The sequence below is a fragment of the Crinia signifera genome, chromosome 8, assembly GCF_055691185.1.
Source record: "Crinia signifera chromosome 8, ASM5569118v1, whole genome shotgun sequence".
Lineage (NCBI taxonomy): Eukaryota > Metazoa > Chordata > Amphibia > Anura > Myobatrachidae > Crinia > Crinia signifera.
Genome location: NC_139224.1, coordinates 158085943 through 158106157, shown reverse-complemented (window position 1 = coordinate 158106157; position 20215 = coordinate 158085943). Strand labels below are relative to the sequence as shown.

At 47.2% G+C, this 20215-nt stretch overlaps 1 protein-coding gene across 1 annotated transcript; it reads left to right on the top strand.

Moving 5' to 3' along the window:
- Window positions 1-1448: 1448 nt before the first annotated feature.
- On the top strand, window positions 1449-19043 carry PRDX1 (peroxiredoxin 1). Its single transcript, XM_083157514.1, has 6 exons — window positions 1449-1572; window positions 5810-5928; window positions 11682-11835; window positions 14049-14171; window positions 16628-16758; window positions 18736-19043. The coding sequence occupies exons 2-6, from the start codon at window positions 5823-5825 to the stop codon at window positions 18819-18821; spliced, it is 600 nt and encodes a 199-aa protein (XP_083013640.1). The 5' UTR covers window positions 1449-1572; window positions 5810-5822; the 3' UTR covers window positions 18822-19043.
- Window positions 19044-20215: the final 1172 nt, after the last annotated feature.

Below are 20215 nucleotides of genomic sequence, written 5' to 3'. Positions count from 1 at the left end.
GGTAAATTACTTATGCGCAGCCGGCCTTCCACATGAAGGAAAGGAACATGGGCGGTACATATCGCCACCCACCACATCACTAGTAACCGCAGGGGTTGTCACACCAGGCCATTGTGATTTGTCACACCAGTCCATTGTAGGTGGACACAAGTCATCATGGGTACCCTGACTGATCTGCAGGTACACTGCCCCATATGCACAGTGCTTTTTGCCCATAGGGACCAGACCAGGTAAGAGGGTGGAGGCAAGGAGGTAGATTGTTCCTCTCCCAAACATAAGCAAGGCGCCGATGTACAGGTGGAGCGATGTGTGATCAGGTGAAAGAGCATTACACCTTCCCAGCCTTTTCTTGCTATATAATGTGCAACAGAAATCGAAAGCGAAAGCTATTTTTGCAGGGACACTGATCTGTTTCATATATGCTGGATATGGAGAGAGGGAGCTGTGGAGACAGAGATTGGAGGTAGGAGCAGACAGGGACTGGGGGTGAGGTGGAGAGTTTGTGGGATAAAAACTGTCACAGCTCAAAGGGAAAGAAACTGTCACAGCTCAAAGTGAAAGTGTAAATTGGACAGTAGTACTGCGCTCTACTCCTAGGTAAATTGGTGTCTATATTGCAAATGAATCACAGAAGATGGGTGTGGTATGCTTATACTGCCAGGCTGGTCACCTGCTAAGTACCACTGCTAACTCCGACCATCCCGACTCACCAACCAAACGAACCCAAAGTGAAAGTACATTGCAGAAGCCGTCAACTATAATTTGTCATAAACAAAGTTGACATTTTCCTTGAAGGTAAAGTAGTTCGGCCAGGTCCTACTAAGCATGTTGGGGTTTTGAGAAAGGTGATGGGGAGGGGGAGGGGGACACAATTACTTGTCCCTGGTATGTGACAAGTGATTGTCTAGTCTGCGTGGTTCATACGGTATATGGGGAAATTTACTAAGATGGGAGTTCTATTTCACATGGGATGTTGCTATTGGAAACCAACCAAATACTAGCTATTATCTTCTAGAAAGTGCTAAATAAAGAAGCAGCTTCTGATTGGTTGCCCATAGCAACATCCCAGGTGAAATAGAACTCCTTTTTTAGTAAATGTCCCCCACCCAGCTTATATGCACCACACTATTATACTGTATTACTTTTTATGTATTGCACCTTCCCTGGTAGATCAGTGTGTGCAGCATGGGGCCCCTAGTGAGTGCAGCATGGGGCCCTTACTCTGGCGCTGGTATATGTGATGGATGTAATCCTGGTATTATGTCTCTGATGCTGGGAGACATGCCAGCTACATGCGGCCACTAATGCTGCTCACATCCTCTTCCTACTGCACGCACTGACTGGACTTGGACTAGAGAGATGTGTGTCTGTGAGATGCTGCAGATTCACTCACTGTCACAGGAGGGGGTGAGTCAGATGCTCTGCAGAGAGGGGAGGGGTGAGATGCTCTGCAGAGGGGAGGGGGGAAGGCGGAGTCCCCGGCGTTTGCCGGATATTATAAATTGCTGCTAGCGCCGAGATCGCTTTCTCCTTCTCCTGCCTCCAGCACTGACCGAGCTCCCGCAGCGCCCGGTAAGTTATAGCCGCCCGCATCCTGCGTCCCCGGGTCACTGCATGTGGGTGACATGGGGTCCGTCACCCGCTCCCTGCCACCCACCCCGCCTGCCTGCTGATGCCCTAGCCTTTGCCCTCTCATGTACTTTCATACACTGCCTGTGCCTCCTCCTATAACTTATGTATGTGCCACCCCCATCCCTTGCCTTCCTGTACCATGTGCCCTCTCCTCCTGTCTGACATTTGCACCCTGCCATTGCCCTCTCCATGTGCCCTCATCCACTGTTTATGCTCAGTGCTATTGCCTGTACCCTACTGCACCCCTCTATCCATGTGTCCTCTCTCACTGCCAGCTACCTGTGCCTACCTCATCCACTGCCAGTGCCAACCTCCTGCCTCTCTCTGCCTCTCTGTACCTTACCATCTGCCCTTTCCTCCTGAGTGGTGTGCCCTCATCTACTACCTGTGCCCTCCTGCGTTCCTGTACCTTGCCCATGTGCCCTTTCCTCCCGGGTGCCCTCACCCACTACCTGTACCTTACCCATGTGCCCTTTCCTCCTGTGTGCCCTCATCCACTGCTCTCCTCCTGCCTCCCTGTACCTTACCCATGTGCCCTTTCCTCCTGAGTGTGCCCTCTTCTACTACCTGTGCCCTCCTCCTGTCTTCCTGTACCTTTCCCATGTGCCCTTTCCTCTTGCCTGCTGCCTCTGTGCCCTCTCCATGTGCACTTGTCTGCACCTGCCTGGTACTTGCACTGCTATATAACCCTGGGGTGGTGATTCTCCTTAGTACAAAGCCCCAGTGTTCCTGATCTCTGCTCTCCCTGGAGTAATGATGATGTAACCTCTCTGGTCCATTCACACTGTAATGCTGTGTACTTATTATATCTAGTGGTGAGTCCTGTACAGGAGACATGGGGGGTGCTTCCGCTATTGTGTCAGTATAGGAGTCAGGGTGCGTGATTTGTGCTTCCTCTTGTATAACATGCCTGTACTGTGGTGGGCGGGTCCTGAAGAGATGTCACACTGATCATACACATCTATAAGGTCTCCTGTGATACTGGAACTCTTACATTAGAGGGAACAGACCTGTTTCTGCCGATCATTGTGAAATACCTGGCACCTACTGGTAACCGGGCAGAGGGTGAAGCAGGATACGATCTGTAAGGTGTCATAAATGATGAATAATTAGCTGACATCATGAGGAAAGGGCTCTGTGCCAGGGAATCGAGCAGCCTGTGGGGGGACCTGTGACTCCGCACTAATCAATAATTCATACTTTGTTATCTGACGATAGGGAATAGATCCGGCACCTGACATTCCCACAGTTTTTCAGAATGGTACACAGCACATCTTATTACTTTTAATAAAGATAAAAAAAAAAAAAAAAAAAAATCAGTAGATCTTAAGCCCGGTGGATACTTCTGTGTCGTGCCAGGGCACAGGCTTATTTTCATACATGTACCTTGACCTGAATTACAAGTATTGGTTAAGTGGCAATGGCCTTTTATTGGCACTTTGCTGGTTGGCAGAAGACTGATGCGTCCTCACTCCCAGCCAGCGCTGTGCGGTGATCCCATTGTGCTCCCGGCTGAGTGAATCACTTTGTATTTAGTGAACTCTTCACACACAGACGCGCCAACCCCCAGCTGGTAGCATCCTGTGGACTATTTGTTTTATAATCTATTAATTCTGTTTCTAGAATTAATGTTTTATGTGACATAAGTAGTGATTGTATTAACTTTTTTTGTCTTACACCCGTTGGTATACCTGCTGTCCGGACAATGGCCTCTGTTCCTATATAGGCGATCTGTGTCATGCGGTCCCTGTTTGGTGGGGTCAGGGCTGGCCGTTACTGGTGCCCTTTGGAATCCAGGAATGTATGGATGCTGAGGTGTATAGGGTGCACTAGGCAGAGTTGTGACCTTAGGTTCAAGTTAATCAATGACTTCAAGTGTTTAGGTATTTGCATTATCTGCAGAATCCTTGGGTTGGATATGCCGTGCCGGGTAGTTATGTCAAACAACTGTTCCTCAGACTTTGACAATTTATCGCAAATTCATTGTGATCTTACAGTCTCGGATCCTATTGCAATATGCAATAACGTTGTGCTGATATATCAATCGGCACCTGCAGAGACGGGCAGCTACGTGTCTATGGTCATCCACTGTACAGCGGCAACTTCTGGTGGAGGGATCCTGGGGAACCCTGCTGGAACGACATCTCTGATTCTAATTTTGTTGAGCTGTTTGAAACCGGCCCCGGATTCCGACTGTTAAAATGTCTCGACATTCTGAATCCCATATTGAATACCCCCCTAAACCTTAAACAGATTTGCCTAAATTCCCGGTAGTATAGAAATGTTCCCCTGCAAGCTCAGGGAAAGAATACATGTATGCATTGTCTAGCTGAGACTTGATGTCGTAGCACCAAAGTTGCCATTTCAATGAATTGCCCCAGGCTCCGCCATCTATATAAAATGTTCTCTTGTAAGAAGCTTCCTAACTTCTCATTGGCTGTGTACTGCTGGCCACCACAAGAAGAGGAGCGTGTGGTAAAAAGAAACCAAGGGGAAATGGTGGTTATGCCATCTTGGGCAAAATGTACTTTTGCTTTAGAGTTACCTGATAGGTATTTTATGGAAATCTGTCCGTGTGCCGCTTTAAAATAAAAAAAGCCAATCACCAGGTTGGTCTTGCCTTGAGTCTGCGGCTTTAAAAAAATGTCCAGAACTGCAGAAAATCCCAAACCTCCAGAGTATTAGTTAGCCCCCTAGTGTCTTAGTTCTCAGGGTATCTTTGCCTCTATATGGTCCCGGTTTATAGAGAATGGCCTTGCAGGCATGTCATCCCTGCAGCTTTGCTTAGATAGTTGACAGATGATAAACAACGTGTTGCACTATCCTGTCATCTCCTTTACAATTTGCCTGAAGCTCCCAACGGCACCATCTGAACCCCGCTGTTCTTATGGAGTCCTGTAATACAGGCGTCTATTTACGATGCTATCCGGAAGTCACTGTTTGGTCTCTGGCACAGGTTTCAAATTTGACACAGGTTGCTAATGGTTTTGGAGTGTTTGTATAACAATCAAAATGTCACGTTTAAATGGTCAGGACAGAATATCTCCGAGACAGGGATGTCCAAACCAGCCTTTGAGATCTATCCACCGTTCCTTTTCTAAGCCACCTGTGGATCTAGAGAATGTCGGATAGGAATGAATGCACCAGTTAGGTCATGGGTCTTCAACCTATGGCCCTCCAGATGTTGTGAAACTACATGTTCCAACATGCATTGCCACATTTTTTCTTATAAGAGCATGCAAAAACTGTCAGGGCATGCTGGGAAATGTAGTTCCACAACATCTGGAGGGCCACAGGTTGAAGACATGTGAGTTAGGTGGTCTGGAAAACATGACCTCTTGGTAGATCCTGGACTGGTTGGGCCACCCCTGCTATATGCTGATACCCAGTTCTGTGCAGTCCTCTAACATGCCCCCCACTTAGGGGTATATTCAGTGCCCTATGGCGAGCTATGATGAGCAGTATCGATAGCTTGCAGGTCAGTATTCAACTGACCCTACTGCAGTTGCCGTATCCACCACGCAGAATCTTTTCAGCGAGGTGGAAATGGTGAGTGCGTGTGTCCAAAACAGTGACGGTCAGCGCTATATAATAGAATAGGGTGAGGGGGGTTAGATGGCGAGGATAGCTTGTTTTCAATGATCCTTGCAACCCTCTTGCCGGCAGCATTGAATACCACCCTATATCTATCGGAACAGGAAGACCACAGTACCGCATCTATGTAATAAACACTGCAAATGGTTGCGGCCACAACCCTTAAAGATCCCCAACAGGTCATATCTTGTGCACTTGATCAGTCAACCTGTAGATATCTACAGATGGATCGGACAGCTTGTTCTCTATACTTATACGCTGCCCGATCCGTCGGGTCTGACCTCACAAATGGGTGGGCGCATTTGCATGCACCTGCCCACTCAGCTGTCAGTTACCCCCGGCTAGCCGATGCTGCTGCTGTATGGACAGTCGGCAGATCACTCGTATACACCGCTCGATGCTCCAATATAGTTTGTGATATATCTGAAAGACTTTTAACAGGTATGTCGCTCATACACACTGGCCGATGGTGCATCGATATATCGGCCAGTGGGTTTGCACCTATGCCTTTTATAAAAGATATACACTATGTAATGTTATATGCAGTCAGATTAATGATTATATTCCTTGTCCTTTCTTGTAGACTATAAGTAAAGATGTCCGCCGGAAATGCTAAGATTGGGAAGCTGGCTCCTGACTTCTCCGCAAATGCTTTGATGCCAGACGGACAGTTTAAGGAAATTAAACTCTCAGAATACCGAGGTTTGCTATTGTGCTTTGTATTAACCCATATTCTCCCATTGCCATTATATATGATCAGCACTTGCATATCCTGGGGTGGACATTAGCGCTCCCCACCTTCCTTGCCAGCAACTCATGTCGCCATGGAGATGGTAGAGGAGAGTAAAGATGTACCAGCAAGGACAGCAGGACAGGGCTGCGCTTACCCAGCATATACTAGGCACACATATATTGTGCTTTAATATACAATTGTTCCTAATTCCTAAAATAGTTTAAATGTACACTGGTGACTTAACCGCTCCGGTGTAATGGTCTGGTCACGTGATTGCTGGTGATATCAGCTGATTGGTCCAAATGTATAGTAACCACAATGGTGGGAGTTTAAATGACTCTTGTCCAATCAATCTTATAGAGATCGCATATATGGAATGTTTAGAAGGCTGCTCATTTACAGATAATGCACCTGCAGATAATGTACACAGAGCAGTCACCGGAAGCAATAAAACCAAGCCGCTAACGATTGATTTGAAATAAGGAGCCATAATCTGCCTATAGTAAATTAGACGTGAGCGATGCTGACCATTATTTGTTTACGGATATATAGGATGGGCAACAACGATTTATTAGTTTAACAAAACTGACACTAGAGTATCATACCCCTTTCAGACGACTGCACATATTACCCGGTATTGCCGTTTTTTACAGTTTCAAAACGGTAATGTGTGGTCTGAATGGTCCAGAGTGAGTTTACCGTTTCCAAAAAAGGTATTTGGAAACAGTAAAAAAGCAGGGTCCTACCCGGTATTTACGACCCAGCCAGTAGTGGTTCCCCCCACCATCCAAGGAAGCAGGGTCCTACCCGGTATTTAGGACCCAGACAGTAGTGGTTTCGCCCCACCCTCCAAGGAAGCATTTCCGACCCCCACCCCACACAGGCATCCCTCCCGGTTTAAGACTGGGTTTGTGTGGTCTGAAAGGGGCATTAAGTCTGCTTTGAACGGTTTTAAGACCCGTTTTAAATACCGAGTCTAAGCAGGTTTTGCGGTGTGAAAGCAGCATCACTGGATTGTGTCTGATCACCTGGAATAGAGCTTATTTTCATCATAACCCTCATAAGAAATGCTGAGAGTTTTGGAATCACTGCATATGGGGACCGATAACCCAGTCCTCAAGGTTCAGTAACAGTCCAGGTTTTAAGATCTAATGGTGCATTTTGCAGGTGGGATGCATCTCATCGCACAGTTCAAAAAGTATGTTCTGAACATACTATTTGAACAAGGTTCCGATCGCATGCAAATCTCTCAAGATTTGTATGCAATGTGATCTAGACCAAACCGCATGCAATGATTGCACAGTGTATGGGCACCTTTAGCTTTGTCGCAGGTGACTTAATTACAGGTGAAACTTGAAAAATTAGAATAGTGCAAAAGTTCGTTTATTTCAGTAATTTAGCTTAAAAGGTGAAACTAATGTATTATATTACAGACTTAGGGCAGTATTCAATGAGAATTTTGACGATGTGCAGCGAATCCTGTTTAGGATTCGCTGCACATTCGTCACTGCCTGCCGCGTTCCGGAGCCCCGTCGGCTCCAGTATTCAACGAGTCAGGGGCTCACTGCCCCTGACCGGTGAATTTTAACTCCTGCGGCGATGCCACAGGGAGCCTGAGGACGGTGGCAGACAGGGAGATGGAAGTCTCCCTGCCTGCCCCAGAACGTTTGTGGGGGGGAGGTGGGCTCCCCGGGAGCCAGGCAACACAGGCTGCCCCCTGGGATAGCCAACAGGGAACCGGGTATTCACTACACCCGATCGTGCATATGTAATGATCGGGTGCAGTGAATATATGAATATCTAATGAGCGGCTCTGCTCCCAGCCCCCTGCTGGCTGCTGTCTAAAAAAAAAAAAAAAAAAATGTATTAAATATATATTCACTAGGTGATTCATCGCGGCCTACGGGCGCTCTTCACACCGTCGTAAGGGGCTGCGCCCCCTTAATTTGAACATTTGTATATGAGAAAGATGGTTAGAATTGTATGACAGATGCCTGTATTGCAACTTGAGTTATAGGTGAAATGTGTTAAATAGAGAGCATATGATGTGGAAGGGGGTGTGTGTTTTGTTTAATTAAAAAGCGGTTACAGAGTAAGATGTACATTGATAGTGTGGATGGTACAGTGACATTTGTGTGTGTGTGTGGGGGGGGGGGGGGCTGTGTGTGCATGTTTAGGTGTGTGTGTGTGTGTGTGTGTGTGTGTGTGTGTGTGTGTGTGTGCAATAGTATAGTAGGGTGTTTTTGAGTCAGCGGCTCCCCACTGGCGGAGGTCACAACACAGGAAAACAGGAGGCTGGGTAGTGATAGGGGTGTGGGCATAAGGGGGACTAAAGAGGAGGGTGGGAGATACTGTGCAGCTTCTGCCAGTGGGTGAGGGTCCAGTGTGGCAGTACAGGATGGTGGCCCTGAGCCAGTGTCTCCTCCTACTGGGTGGGAGTTAGTGTCCATGAGAGCAGGAGGCTGGGCTATGAGGCATGATAGGGGCATGTGGGCAAAACAGCGTCAGCGACTCCCCAGTGATGGAAGTTACGGTTCAGGAGAGCAGGAAGCTTGGTAGTGATAGGGGTGTGTGAGTATACGGGGGACTAAAGAGGGGCTTAGGGGTGCCGTGAATTGTGGGAGGGGCGCGGGGGGTACTGTGAATCAAGGGAGGGAGGGGGCGCAGGTGTCCGCGAATCGCGGGGGTCTGCAAAGCGTGGGAGGGGGTGTGAATTGCGGCGGTGGGGGGGTTGCGAATTGCGGGGGGTGACTTGAATCGTGGGAGGGGGGGTGCGCGGGGGGTCCGTGAATTGCGGGAGAGGGGGGCACGGGGCGCGATGAATCACCTAGTTGGTTATATATTCTTGTAGAAGGATGGTAGGATGTTGCTGTCATTCAGAATGCATTTACATAAACAGTAATAGTAGCAGTAAAAGATCTGACTTAAAACACCTACAGTAAAACAGAATAGGTGTTATTTATTATACAAAGAATTGGTTGATTATGTGTAGGTTGACGTGCACATAGTTGTCACTGGAAAAAAAATCAACACAGAAAGGTCAACACATGTAAATGTTGACATAAGTGTGGCACTTCATTGGTGTCCATGTCAACACATGAGAATGAATATGAAAACATTCAAAAAAGAAAAATAAATCTTCAAAAACTCATGTCGACCTTTTTCATTGTCGACCATAGCCGTGTCAGTGTTTTGCATGTGCCATTTAATCCTGGGGTTGCCGTGAATCGCGAGTGGGGGTGGGGGGGAGGGAGGAGGTGAGGGGTGTCCGCGAATCATGGGAGGAGGGGTCGTGGGTGGATGCCGTGAATTGCGGGAGGGGGGGGTGTGGGTGCCGCGAATCGTGGGAGGGGGGGACGCGGGGGGTTGCAGTGAATCGTGGGAGGGTGAGTCACAGGGGCGGGGGGTTTGCCGCAATGACAGGAGGGGGGGGGAATCGCTGTAGGGTGGGTCGTGGGGGGTACCGCGGGAGGGGGGGCCCGGGGGGTTGGCGCAAATCGTGGGGGGGTGTCACGGGGTGGGGCAGCAAATCGCGGGAGTCGCCGCGAATTGCGGGGGGTGTGCTGCGAATCGCGGGAGGGGGGTCGCCGGGGGGTGCCGCGAATCGCCACAAGAAAAAATCAACATAGAAAGGTCAACACACGTAAATGTCGACATAAGTGTGGCACTTCATTGGTGTCCATGTCGACACATGAGAATGAATATGAAAACATTGAAAAAGTGAAAAATAAATCTTCAAAAACTCATGTCAACCTTTTTCATTGTCGACCATAGCCATGTCAGTGTTTTACATGTGCCATTTAATCGTGGGGTTGCCATGAATGAGGGGGGGGGGAGGTGCATACCTCCCAACATGACATTTACAGGAGGGATACATTGCTCTGTTTCTGGACTTTCTTCTTAATTTATGGATTACCATCACCTGTGCTTAAACACCTTTCTTATCAATTACCCTGTTTAAAACAGGTGATGACAATCATATATTAAGATGGAAGTACACAATCAGAGCATTCTGTCCCTCCTGGAGAGGGTTATGTTGGGAGGTATGGAGGTGTGGGGCGCTCACCTGGTGTGTCTGGTGAGTAGCTGTGTCTTTGCTGTGTAACATGGAGAGGCAGAGGGTGGGCTGGTTCTCTGTCATGTGAGTCAGTCATGTGAGTCAGAGGCTCCACCCAGCGTTACAGCTTCAGACACACTTTGAGTGACAGATGTAGCCAAATATATAAGAGATGTGCTTACAGCACATGAATAAAAATAGCATGCCCCTCCTCAGAATAAAATTCCTGATTTTTTTTTTTACACCAAATGTAAAAAACAAAACCCTTTATTTTAAAAGTTCACATTCCACTTCTCCATAAAAAGATAGCGATTGCTACTCGGTGAATCATGGCGATAAAAACCTTGAAATGTATTCGCCATCTGGTCATTGAATAGGGTGATTCACCGTTTTAGTCAAAAAATCGCCGTACAGCACGAAAATAGCACAAAATCGCCATAAAACATGGCGAATCAGCCTCTTGAATACTGCCCTAAGAGTCCCTGAGCCTTTAAATGGCAAATTTGGTTCTGTAGAATTCACAATCATGGGGAAGACTGGCTGGTTGGAACTAAAATCTGGTAATGACTGGGGACAAATTGCAATCAGCCATTTGCTCCCAAAAGCTGGAAAATGGTCAAAAACAGTCATCTGCATAAAGTTATATGACCATTTTTGTCTGTTTTCCATGTTTTGGAGCAATAGAAAATTGTCATTTGCTCCCAGAAATGACCAGATTTTAATTCCAACCAGCCAGATTGGAATGATACCTCCCAACATGACACAATGCTCTGCATTGTGTCCCTCCTGGAGAGGGTCATGTTGGGTGGTATGTATAAGGGCAGTGATGGCTAACTTTGACACTCCAGCTGTTGAACTACACATCCCAGCATGCTCTTCAGTTTCGATATTTGGCCATGCTAAAACTGATGCAGGGCATGCTGGGATGTGTAGTTCAACATCTGGAGTGTTAAGGTTAGCCATCACTGTATTAGTGTGCCTTGAGAATGATGTTTGGGAACCACTGGATGAAACAATCTGCATAATCATGAATAGCCTTAAAATGTGCACGATTAGGGTGTCGGGAGGAACAAGTTTGGGAATAATTGCGTTAAAAGATAACTGGCAATCTGATGGCTATGGGCCCCATACACTTGTCCAATTTGGTCTTTATTTTCAGCTGATTCCGACAGGCTGAGGAATCCGGTGAAATCATCCAAAATCGGATGTGTTTGACATTTGATCCAATGCACTGTCCCGTTTGCATATCCGTTGGGAGAACATAAGATGAATCTGACTGATCAGTGGTACATCCCGGGTGCTTTAGCTCCTGTGATGGATTGCATACAATTTCACTTTAATCCCCCCAACCAGCTCCCCTGGAGTCCTTTTTACGTCCAATAAATCGTATGCAAAAAAGTGAGCTCTCCTGGGGAGCTAAAGTTAAATTGGGTCCGACTAGGACAAGTCTAACTAGTCTATGGGGCTGTAAATACTTGTGTAAAACACTACTCTATCTCTATGTAGACGGCAAAACCTTTGTAACTCAGGCTAAAAATGCAGAAATTGTTCTACTGTATGTTTAGAATATTGTATCAATAATCAGTTGCCTGATTGGTTTCGTACACCTTAAACTGGGTTAAATGTTGCCTAGTTCTCACGGTATGTACTATCCTTCTCCGGCAGGAAAGTACGTGGTTTTCTTTTTCTATCCCCTGGATTTCACCTTTGTATGTCCAACGGAGATCATCAGTTTCAGCGACAGAGTGGACGAATTCAAGGCGCTGAATTGCGAAGTTATCGGGGCATCGGTGGACTCTCATTTTTGTCATCTGGCCTGGTACGTTCCCCTGATATCTCATCAACGCAGAGTTCTCTGAATGCATAACGGGGTTATGGAATTTGGCGTACCAACAAATCTATGGATTATAAACTATATTGAAGTGATGGCCACAAATCGTTGTTCCTAATGCTTCAATTTGCACTGCTCCGTGCAGCCATCTTTTCCCAGGCTTCATGGTTGAGGACCGTTCAACAGTGCGTGTTTTCCAGATCTCCTCACAGAATCACAGTTGAAAAAAATTAGCTCCACCTGTGATCTTTTAAAATGTCAGTGAATGAGTGCACCTGGAAAACGTGCCCTGTTGGGGGGGGGGGGGGGGGGGGGGTTTGAGGTTGAGAACCACTGGTTTAGAGGGTTGATGTGGAGAAACAGGTTCACATGAGTTTTTTTTGTTTGTTTGTTTGGTACTTGTGTATTAGCAGGGCGCCCACTAAGCTATTTGCTTAGTGGGCTATTCTGCATAGTGAAATTGCATCGCACGCAAAATCGCATGCGATTTAGCACAACACCCCAGTATACATTTAGCACACACCCACTATCCACATCACCCCGAAGTGTGGCGAGCACAGCGGTTACGCGTCCTGCCGATCTTTTCGTACCCCCACTATCCACGTCGGCGTGGAGTTTTATAAAGTGTGGCGAGCCCCGTGAGGGGACGTGGTTTACTTTGCATATATTGCGTGTCCCCTCGCTGTGCTCGCCACGCTTCGGATAGTGGAGGTATGAAAAGGTTGGGAGGACACGTAACCGCGTCCCCTCGCGGGGCTCGCCACGCTTTGGGGTGATGTGTATAGTGGGGGTGTGCATGGGTGCTTTTAAAATGAAGTACCACCACATCTCATCGCATGGGTGCTTATACAATGAAAAATCGCATTGCACCACAAATGGCATGTGATGCGGGCATGGGTGCACTAAACATTAACTAAGGAAATCGCATTGCACCGCAAAATTGCATGCGATGCGATTTTCCTACGGTGCCATACGTATGTAAATTGAGCGCCCTGCAAATACACAAGTACTGTTTGTTTGTTTTTTTCTCTTTATTTTTTTATTTTTTGATGTGTCCAACTATTGAGAAGGATGCTTAATTAATGTAATGCTTACCCTCTCATGCTCAAGCCCTGGCTTGGTTCCTCCATAAGCTTAGCATACGATTATATTCTCCCTCTGGGCCAATATGGATGGTGAAGGATAAACAAGCCGGTTTAAAAAGAAACCGTCTACCTTCTGATGTAGACCTATTGACTGTATCAATACACTGTAGTTCTATCAACCGGAACCCCACAGGATCATACACCAATACTGTGCTGTTCTGGATCCTGTGACGTGCCTTAAGCGTTGTGTGTAACCTCTTGGAGAACGTACTTACTAGCTTTCCTGTGTAAATATGTGGTGGTGGTGGTGGTGGGGGGGGGGGGTGATATAGCCGTCGCTGCCCCTGGGTTTTTTATTAGATGAAGTTATGTGAAAACTTTTGGGTTCCACGCGGTGTTCTACATCCATTCTAAGCAATCTGCTTAGAAGAGCATGCTGGTATTTGTAGTTCCGCATAACACTAACAAGTGGTCTAGATATTTTTCAGAAAGTGCATAAAAGATGGCATCATGTTGACCTTTTTGCTGTGTCACCAAATAGTGGTCAACCTATTGACTCGTCCTAGACCCTGTCCACCTAATGACACATACCCTCTAATTATGCCCCCTGCTGTGTTCTGTACGTATACTATGCTATTTTGCAGGGGGTTAACGGTTACACCTTGCATGTTGCTGTAGATGTTTTTTGGGCAGAATATATATACAGATAATGGAGAGTAAATACTGTACACCTGAACGTGCCACCATCTTTCTGCCAGATGCTCCCTATCTAGTGTAAATCATTTACTGAATGAATTGAATGAAGTTGGAGACATGTACCCATCAGCATTACTAAGGGGGGGGGTCTGCTGTGAAACTCATTCCTGTATACCATGCCTTGCCTTTTTTTTTTCTAAGACCTGGTGAAACCTTGGCAGGGCATGCTGAGATATGTAGTCCCGCAGCAGATGGAGTTCGCTGCCCCTGTCCTAGTTTCTCGGTGGTTACCTTGCTAGATTTGACCCACAAATGCTATGAAAATGTCTTGTCCGATGCATTATTTGGAGTGTGCGGTGTAACATCGGTGACAAGAAAGCACTGTCTGCACTTCAGTAAATATTCCAATGTCTCTTACAGGACCAACCTTCCCCGTAAAGATGGAGGACTGGGAGCCATGAAAATCCCCCTAGTGGCAGACTCGCTGCGTAACATCTCCAAGGACTACGGAGTGCTCAAGGAGGATGAGGGAATCGCATTCAGGTGACTTACTTGTTCTGCGGAACGGTTACTCACAAGGAGTCTTGTACATGCAGTGGCTGTCACTACAGTTGTACTCAGATTCTAATGCGGCCACTGCTAGATGGGGTTTCTGATCTACTGCAGATTGCAGGGATCTGACTATGAAAGTTTTCATGTATGTAAAGGTCCATTCGAACTGGATGATTTTGCCCAGCGATGATTGGAAAATCACTGGCCTGAAAATCACTTCCTCCTGGCCAGCGTTTTTTTTTTTTTTTTCTGGACGACTTTCCATAACGGGATGCTATGGAAAGCCGACCACCCCGTCTCCAGCAGATGAGCAGCGGGGGCCAGCATGATGCGTGAGGGCCCATCAGCTCTCCTCGCTCGCCCGTACACACTGAGCTACTTTCAGCTCAAAATCACCCAGTGTGTATGGGCCTTCAGAGTGATCTATGGTTGGATGCACCTGTTGTTTCTCAGCTTCTCAATGGCCTTTACTGGATGGCAGTTGGGCTTACATGCATTAAGACAATCTCCTGGGTGGGTTCAGGGTTACGGTATGCGGATGGTGGCGCTGCAGAGATCCGCGAGGCAGAATATTGTGTGCATCAGACTCCCATTCGCAGGCAGAGTATGAATTGCACATGGCTCTGAATTGGGCCCCATTGTGAGGAAGTTATAGATTCTTCGTTCAGATGTGTCACATGGCTTTTCCTTTTTTTAAATGATTATTTCACTTGACTGTTACCGTCTTCAGCATGAATACTTTTATATTGAACACACCATAAAATCTTAGGTGTGTATTTCTAAAGTGGTTGATTTGAGTCCTCTCGTTTCTAAAGGCCCCCATACACTAGGGCGACTTGTCCTTAGGACAAGTCGCCCCCGACTTCCCCCTGAACTTCCCCGGCTGCTCCCCGGGGGAGCTTGATTAGATTGGCACTTGATGTGCCATTTTTTACATGTGATAAATCGTCTCGATTTATCCCATGTAAAAAACCCGGGGAGCAGAAGGGGGGGGGGCCTACAGAGCAGGGCTGCTGGTGGGAGCAGGGGGGCTGGGGACGCTGCGGGGGACACAGGCGGCATAGAGCCGGGAGCTGTCAGTGCTAGAAAAAAAAAGCCTATACAATGAATGGGCAGCCTGTGATTGGCTGAGCGCTCTCTCAGCCAATTGCTGACTGGCTGAGAGAGCGCTCAGCCAATCACAGGCCGCCCATTCATTGTATGGGCTTTTTTTTTTTTTTTATTCCGTACTGACAGCTCCCGCCGGCTCCCCCTGCCCGGCTCTATGCCGCCTGTGTCCCCCGCAGCGTCCCCAGCCCCCCCTGCTCCCTCTACCGCCGCGCCGCCCCACTAGGTCCCAAGTCGGGTGGTCGGACGTGCAGCAGGTCCGACCACCTGACGCAGATCCGATGCGCACGGGACCGCGCATCGGATCTGAGGGGACATCAAAACTAGCCGATTTCGGCCAGATCCGACTGATCTGGCTGAAATCTGACCAAAATCGGCTAGTGTATGGGGGCCTTTATTCTGGTATCTCAGACACTGTTATAAAACAAATCAGGCGCAATATTGGTATCTTAATAATCCCCTAATTGATGGAATGCCTCAAACTCCAGGCTGAGTCTATTGTTCTCTATTGAGCATCTATTACATTTGGATACAAAATATCTAATGGACAACATTGTGTCAATATATTACAAAGGTATCGTCTGTAGTATACCCGGACGCTCTCCTAAGAATTAATACTGGAGGACTTTAATGTTCCAAAATCTTGTTAGAAATGTGATTTTGTGTTAATATAATTGAAGTTTTAGAAATAAATTTTATGTGAACTGATATAGATGCGCTCTCTGATTTTTCACTGTCCTCATTGCGATTATGCCCAGCGTGTATGGACAGCGATGACCGCTGTCATCGCTGGGGGGGGGGGGAGAGAGAGAGCGGCTCAGTGCGTACACACTGGGTGGCTTTCCCCCCTGCCCGGCGCGGTCAACGGGGGGCGAACGACTTTGCATAGTGCCGTTCTATGCAAAGCCGCTCATCTGCTGATAATACCAGCAGATGTGCAGCTTTCCCGGCGATGATGCAGCAGCGCTCACCGCTCATCATCGGGGCATACACACTGGGCGGCTTTGAGCTGAAAGCTGCTCAAACTTGTTGTTTTGAGCGGCTTTCAGCTCAAAATTGCTCATTGTGTATGAGCCTTTAGTCTTCCAGCCATTAAGTCCTCATGTCCTCAACGTGGCACTGCCTTTATAAGTGCAATACTCTGCCCTCCAATTGCTCGACTGGCTGTAATCATTTCAGCCTTAATTATAGGAATCTGTAACATCTGCAGGTCCCTTTATGTTGTCTGCAATCCTATTCTAGGTAACAGAAAGATGCGGTCTGTGCTATCAGTGGCCAAGGTGGGAATGTTGGGTAAACGGTCACGTACTTCATTAATCTGTCTCCTGATGTTGGTGCAGGGGGCTGTTCATCGTGGATGAGAAGGGTATCTTGCGACAGATCACCATTAACGACTTGCCCGTTGGCCGCTCTGTTGATGAGACACTGCGACTGGTCCAAGCTTTCCAGCACACAGACAAGTATGGAGAAGGTGAGCTGGGTCGAAGGGCATAGGTCACGGGTGGAATTCCCACAAAGGGTTGATGGTGTGGGGATGTGGACTTGATGATATTACTGGGTGAGGGGAACCTGTCTACAGATGTGGGCTTGACCAATGTCTCCTCCCGCACCAGAGGCATAGGTATTGAAGTTTGGAGACATGGTGAAGAGCAAGTATCAGCTCTTAACTGCCACTTTGCAGGCTGTTTGAAGAATGATGGACTGATACTTTTTATCTCTCCACCCTGTGATCCGTAAGCCCCTGCCCACAGCTGAAACCACTATTAGGAATTTGCTATTGTCAGTCTTGCTGAGGTACGGTACTGGAAGACAGTTGTGCAGTGCTCGACCTGAGGGTGTGGAGAAGTGATGTGGGTGTAACTTGCTGGTGACTATTAATGACACCGTACGTCTAGGTATGAGACTAGGGCACGCCCTGCTTGGTGGGAGGAGGCTCTGGATCAGCTGCTCAGGCCTTGGGTGTGCCTGCACTAGACTAGACCAGACGTCATTGGCACCGTGCGAAGTAGATCCTGTAAATATCAATTAGCCAGAATTTCTCTCTAATCTTCCAGATACAGCTGAGTGTGGTGCATTGGTGACTGAGACACTGGAAAGTCACTCTAATGGGGTAACAGCTCTCGATCAAGAGACCAACCTGCAATTCATATTAATTAACCAATCCTGCATCCCCGGTCTGATCCTCTCAGTCCTGTCTCAGCCAAGCACCTAGAACTCTGGGATTCTTAGAGGGGGAAATCTGATCATTCTTCTACATTACAATCCCCCGTCACCAATCGAATGCCATCCTGAAAGCAATTCCCTATTCGCCAATGAGTAACAAGTAATGAATTGGAAATGGCAAAGTGACTTTATTACTCTGGGAATCCCGGTGTGTGGCTCTGGGGGACTGAGACTTTATTCCAATTAATCTCTTAAATAGCAGGTTTACCTCACTGGAATTCAGACACTCAGGGAAAGCAGCTTGGCTGCCAATATCTCCGGCTCAAGATGTGTTTTGATAGCTACAGACGTAGACACTCATCAGCCCTGCAATGGAGAACCACTGATTTAGATAAATATCGGGAATGTCTTAAGGCCCTCTATACACAGGTCAGCAGATTCTGACGGATTGGGCTGATATACTGGGTGAAATCAGGCCAAATCTCAGGCGTTTGACATCCGGTCCAATCCGATGCGCCTTTCCATGCACATCTGATCCGGTAGATCAGGCACTCCCAACCACGGTCTTTAAGGCACACCAACAGTGCAGATTTTAGGGATATCCAGGTTTCGGCACAGATGTTAAATCAAAATAACTCTGGTACCAATTAAGCCACCTGTGTTCAAGCCTGGGTATCGCGAAAACCTGCGCTGTTGGTGTGCCTTAAGGACTGAGGTTGGGAATACCTGTTGTAGATCATATGTGCAGCATGTATGATGTATCGGAATCTGATCAGCAGCAGCACATCGCGGGTGCTTTTTTAGCACAAGTGATGTATCTTATCCGATTCCCCGTCACCTCCGCTGGGAGTTCTTGACAAGCGATAAAGCTACATCACATGTAAAAAATGGCACAGAGCCGAATCATGTGAGCCCTCCTGGGGAGCTCAAGGTAAAACAGGTCCGACTTTTGGGGACCTTTTAGTCCTGCAGCTTCGCTGGGGAGGTTAGGGTCAGTAGTATAGAAATAAGATGTGCACCAACCAGGGTGCCCTTCACCTGTACCCCTCACTGTATAATACTCTATATGGCGGAGGGAGAGGTGTTCTGTCCAACTATCCCACATGTAACCAGGGAAAGACTAGATCCTCGTTCCAATAAAATGTATCCATTCCTTCTCTGTACTTGTAATCCAGTTTAATTCATGTCTGCTGTAATCTCCGATGAGAATCGTGTCTGTGCCTCAGGCTTGTGTAGATCCCTCCTTGTGTTGGGCGCCCTCTGATGGTTGACTTCTTCATTACAGTCTGCCCAGCAGGATGGAAGCCCGGCAGTGACACCATCAAGCCCGACGTCGGAAAGAGCAAAGAATATTTCTCCAAGCAAAAGTAAAGGCAAGAAATGCTGCCCGTCGTAGCGGTGTCCCGGCTGCGTCCTTCCTGTGTATAGAAGTGTTATCCTGCCGGACGGCTGTGTAGATAATGGTGTTTCTGTTAGGGTTCTACAGACTAGAAGTGTGGGCAGTGCCCGCAAACAGGTTGGCACTATGTTTGTACCGTTCCTCTTGCCCTCAATGGGTTTTTGTATAAATAAATTAAAGTTCTCTGAGGGAGAGACCATGTTTCCTAAGCATCATTCACATCATTTTTCTCCTGATAATGGCACAGGCTGTGGATAATGATCTGCCCTGGTTGGGGCTCTGCGTATACTGCAGGAGATGAGCAGATATGAAATGGTTAATTCTGCTTTATATCGTTATCCGCCATACTTGTGTATACTAACGTTCTTTAAGGAATAGAGACTTGTGTATACTAATGTTCATTAAGGAATAGAGACACGTGTAAACTGTATTACTGCCTGCAGCACAAACCTGGTACAAACCAGCAGTCTGTGGCAGGCCTGGCCAACCGGTGACAATCCAGCTGTTGTTAAACTACAAATCCCAGCATATTCCGGCTGTTTCAGCATTCTCTTGTAGCAAAACTCTTGCTAGGTATGCTGGGACTTGTAGTTTCACGACAGCTGGAGATCCAGAGGTTATGGGGATGCTCAATTAAACATCCAGAATGCTACAGGGACACCCTGAAATGCTGCAATGACCACACACCTAATGATATAGAACGAGGATGAAGGACAGGGTTTTGTCCTTGCATTAAGCAGTGTCCAACGTCAATCTCTTCAGGCCATAAATGTTCCCTCAATCGGCTGTTCCCCCATCATACTAGTAGGTAATGGCTGCTCAGAGGAGAGATGAGGCCTGTAAATCTTACATGGAAGTATGAAGACAGTAAGGCACCAGGTGTCTAATGGTGGAGGGGGGCGCGGTGTTTACGCAGGCACGTATATGCGCATGTGTGAGTATCGCACTCGCATGTGCAGAGTTAGATTTGGGTGAGTTATATTGTTTCTGTGCAGAATAAATTCTAGCTGCTTTATTTTTACACTGCAACATAGATTTCAGTTAGAAGTACAAACCCCACCCAAATCTAACTCTCTGTACATGTTACATCTGCCCCACCTGCAGTTCACATGGTTTTGTTCATTAGATAATTTGCTTTTGCGTGTGAACCAGAATCAGGCCCTGCAGGTCAGAGGTGCGAGTTTTCCCCCATATGCCTGGAGGCAAGTTGGAATTTCTATAAATTAAACATAGTAACCAAATATGTGTATAAAACCCACATGACTTGTACATGTTATACATACTGTAGTGCTCTCAGCCAGTCTACATTGGCAGGATCCAGATCTATTGTGACCATGGACTATGCATTAATCAGACTCCAGCAATT

Excerpts from the sequence above, each read along its gene's own strand:
- PRDX1 (XM_083157514.1), top strand. The coding sequence starts at position 5,823 with ATGTCCGCCGGAAATGCTAAGATTGGGAAGCTGGCTCCTGACTTCTCC. Across the intron at positions 5,929-11,681 it reads TAAACTCTCAGAATACCGAG|GAAAGTACGTGGTTTTCTTT; the intron begins GTTTGCTATTGT and ends CTTCTCCGGCAG. Across the intron at positions 11,836-14,048 it reads CATTTTTGTCATCTGGCCTG|GACCAACCTTCCCCGTAAAG; the intron begins GTACGTTCCCCT and ends TGTCTCTTACAG.